Below are 4,062 nucleotides of genomic sequence, written 5' to 3' on the forward strand. Positions count from 1 at the left end.
CATCTGAACTTCTTCATGTTCCTGAGCTGTTTGAAGAAGGGTAGACATTTTTTGGCTGAAGACGAAATGAAACGTCCCAGTGCCGTGACTCTTCCATTCAATTTCTGCACGTCTCTCACACTCTGGGGGGGCCTTCATGTCTATGACTGCCTAGATCTTCTCAGGGTTTGCTTCTATCCCTCGTTGACTGATCAGGTAACCAGGAACTTCCCCGTTTTTACTCCAAAAGCACACTTCGCTGGGTTGAGCTTCATTCCAAACTTATTCAGAACATTGAAGGTCTCCTCCAAGTCTTGTGCGTGTTTTTCCGCCGTTACACTCTTCACAATTATGGCATCAACATAAGCTTCCACATTTCGTCCTAACTGGTCTTGGAATATGAAGTTGACTAGGCGTTGATAGGTGGCTCCTGCGTTCTTAAGTCCGAATGGCATGACTTTGTAACAATATGTGCCTCGGTCTATGACGAATGAAGTCTTCTCTTGGTCTTTTCCATCCATAGGTAATTGGTGATACCCTTGTGTTGCGTCTATGAAGCTGTATAGGAGGTAGCAGGCCGTTGAGTCTACAAACTGATCTATGTTGGGGAGCAGGTAGCTGTCTTTCGGGCAAGCCTTTTTCAGATCTGTAAAGTCGACTCACATAGGGGTGAGGTAAAATCGAACCGAACCATAAAACCAAACCAAACCGAATCAAAAAGAATTATGGAGTGGTTAAAGTGGTTAATACGGAGTGGTTTGGTCTAGAATTTATACAAATCTCGGTTTTTGATTCTGGTTTGGATTTAGGGCTCGGTTGATCGAACCGAACCAAAAACCGAGAAACCTAATCGTTTTATATATATAAGTCTGAGAAAAGAGATACCAAATGCTACTTACTATAAAACCTATCTTTAAAATTCTAACCCTAATTTATCTATTCTCCAGCCGTCACATTTTCTCCATCTCTTTTCTCTAACCCAAACACTTTCCTTCTCCTCCATCAATTCTTTTCCACCCAAATATTTTCCTTCTCCACCTGTTTTTTTGCATAACTTAATAAATTTTATGTCAAAAAGCTTCATTTTGTTAATGATTATGTGTTCTAGTCACCAGAGTTCGAGTTGTCACTGAAAAAGACATATTTGACGTTTTTATACAAGATGCCTTCCATCAAAAGCTTATTTTATAAGGTTTGTTTCATCCAAAAATCACATAATTTGGATTATGCTAAGAATTTTTATTTGTATGTAGAGATAATCTATTACGCCGACGAGTACTCCATGTTTTTTTATTAAAATTGATTTCTTTTTCATAGATCTATCGTTATTTTATGATTTTTTGTTTGAAATATTTGGTTAAATTTTGAAATAATATGTTTAATTTTTTAGATTTTTCAACATTTGTTTGCTATTTTTCATTTCAATGACTAATTTAATTGAATTATGGTTTTCAGTTTTTGCAGTAGATCTGTGAGTAAAGGAGCTAGAGAGAAAAACAACAATATTTTGCATTTTCAATTTATATTTGTTGAGAAAAATGTAATATTTTGCATTTTAGGTTTAGATTTGTTAAGAAAAATGTTAAATTGTACTACATTCAGTTACTGTAATTAACCAATTATATAATTATATAATTTTTATATTTAGATCACTGGTTAGGGTTTTATGTTTTTCAAATTCGGTTAACCAACCGAACCAAACCGTAGAAAACCGATATTTTCGGTTAACCGAACCGAAAAAACCGTTGACCGAATTATTAAAATTTGGTTTTTATTTTATAGGGGTGGTTTGGTTTGGTTCGGAAGATTTACAAACCTAACCGAACCAAACCGAACCGAGCTCACCCCCTAGACGCACATTTTGTATTTCCCATTCGCCTTCTTTACTAGGACCACATTTGCCACCCAATTTGGATAGTGGACCTCTCGGATGAACCCTGCTGCTTCTAGTACATTTACTTTTCTGCGATTATTTTCTGTCTCTACTCTGTGAATCTCCTCTTTTTATGGACTATGGGTCTACTCCCTAGATTCGCGTTCAGTTTGTGCGATGCTATCTTGGGGTCAATCCCCACGATCTTCGCTGGTTCTGTGGCAAAGGATTCTACGTTCTTCTTTAGTGTCTTTGTTATCTCCTGCACTACTCCCTCTGGAACGTCCATGCCTATTTTGACTATCTTGGTCTCTGTTAAGTGAAGCTCCTGCATGTCTTCTACTGGCTCTGCTCCTTGTGACTCCTCTTCCTCTACCACATTCCCTCGGAAATTCTAAATGCTCAAACTTTCGTCTTCCTTTGTTGTCACCATGCAACATTCTCTGGCCATCTCCTGATTTCCTCTAACGACTACTGCTCCTTCTGAAGTGGGCATCTTCAAGGTCAGGAGTCTGATACTGGTTACTGCGCCAGATTGGTACAAGAACGGTCTACCCAATATGCCATTGTATGCTAGAGGAAGGTCTACTATGTTGAATTGAGCGTGCATCCTCTTCACTGACCCTTCTTTCTTGTCTCCCAACTCTAAATATAAACTCACGGTTCCCTCTAGTCGTATTGGCGCTCCCTCGAGTCCGACGAGTGGGACAGAGGACTTCCGCAAGTCAGTTGTTGAGCCTTTCATTTCTTTGAATGCTTGCAGAGTTAAAAGGTTCACGGAGCTACCTTCATCTACCAGGATTCGCTTTACCAGGTGATTTATGATCACCGCCTCTATCACCAATGCATCATTGTGCGGTACCTTGACGTGGTGTCCGTCATTTGGTCCGAATGATATTTCTGGAACTATCTCTCTCTCGATTGCGAAAATGGTTGCGAAACCCCTTCTATTTCTCTTCTTTTTCTGGGTATTGCTGTAGGGTTCTCCTCCATCTATTATGTGCACTACTCCCGCCACGTCTTTCTGCTTCTTGCTCTGCTCTTCTTTTTCTATCGGCTCACCCTTCCTTTTTTTCTCTTGGTTTTTCATTCACGAACTTTTTCAAGAGTCCGGATTGTATCAGCTGCTCTATCTCCCTTTTTAAATCCCAGCATCTGTCGGTGTCATGACCGTACCCTTCGTGGAAGCGACAATATCTGCTGTTGTCTCTCTGGATATCGGGATCCATTTTCCTGGGTGCGTTGAACATGACTCGATTCTGCTTCATCCAGCTGAGTATATAGACTAGAGCTTTGTTCAATGGCATAAAATCATAAGTTCTGTGGCCTGTACCATATCTCTGGGTCCTGGGTCTATCTTCTTCTTTCTTCCCTCGATTTTTGGAACCATCTTGCTTGAACGGTTCATGTTGTTTTGTTAAAGTTCTTCGGGCTTCATCCAACTCAACGTATTTGTGTGGTAGGTTTTTTCATCAGGATCTTGTCTCGGAGTTCTTCGAATCTGGTTCCTATCTTCATTGCTTCAATCGCCTTGTCATGGTTCAAATTTTCAATTTGTACTGCTTCCTTATTGAATCTCTCAACGAAGTTCTTCAGGGTTTCTTGCTCTTCTTGTTTGCATTTCCTCAGGTCACTAAAGCTTTTCTGCATGGGGATGTTAGTCCTGAACCTGGCCTTAAACGCCGAAGCCAAGTCGGAGAAAGAGCTGATTGACCCAGCTTTAAGGTAAGAGTACCATTTCTGCGCTGATCCTTTAAGTGTCGCAGGGAACACTCTACAGAGCATGGGGTCAGTCACATCTTGCAGCATCATGATAGTTTTGAATTTCGAGATGTGACTCTTTGGATCTCTTGTTCCATCAAAAGGTTAAAAAAACTGGTAATTTAAACCTTGAAGGAAATCTTACCAATTGTATCTCTGACTTGTGTGGTGAGTCCTCGTCTTCTCGGTCATCGTCTAATCCTTTCTCTTCTTTTCGATATTTCTGCATGGCGTCTTTGATTTTTTTGTCAATTTTGTTCTTCTCTTATACCTCCTTTTTTCAGTTAGAGGAGTGGCTTTCCGCATCTTTAGTTTGTCTCACCGATGTCTTCTTCCTTTTGGACTTTTCCTCATCAATAACATGGATCCGACCACTATTCTGAGCCTCAACACATGTGACTTTTTCTGGGGTAGCTTTACCTCCTGGGGGAGGGGCAGTTCCAGTTGTT

General features: G+C 40.3%; 1 protein-coding gene across 1 annotated transcript; it reads right to left on the bottom strand.

Moving 5' to 3' along the window:
• Positions 1 to 3,295: 3,295 nt before the first annotated feature.
• Positions 3,296 to 3,842, bottom strand: LOC126657034 (uncharacterized). Its single transcript, XM_050351653.1, has 2 exons — positions 3,742 to 3,842; positions 3,296 to 3,626 (listed from the first exon to the last, which is right to left on the bottom strand). Exons 1-2 carry the CDS (start codon positions 3,840 to 3,842, stop codon positions 3,296 to 3,298), a joined length of 432 nt encoding a protein of 143 aa, XP_050207610.1.
• Between the last annotated feature and the right edge of the window lie 220 nt (positions 3,843 to 4,062).

This window comes from Mercurialis annua, linkage group LG7, assembly GCF_937616625.2.
Source record: "Mercurialis annua linkage group LG7, ddMerAnnu1.2, whole genome shotgun sequence".
Classification (NCBI taxonomy): domain Eukaryota; kingdom Viridiplantae; phylum Streptophyta; class Magnoliopsida; order Malpighiales; family Euphorbiaceae; genus Mercurialis; species Mercurialis annua.

What these genes read in the sequence shown, in the direction of transcription:
- LOC126657034 (XM_050351653.1), bottom strand. Translation starts at nt 3,842, where the DNA reads ATGCAGAAATATCGAAAAGAAGAGAAAGGATTAGACGATGACCGAGAA. An exon ending in TTGGTAAGATTTCCTTCAAG is followed by an intron (nt 3,627 to 3,741) that starts GTTTAAATTACC and finishes CATGCTCTGTAG; the next exon opens with AGTGTTCCCTGCGACACTTA.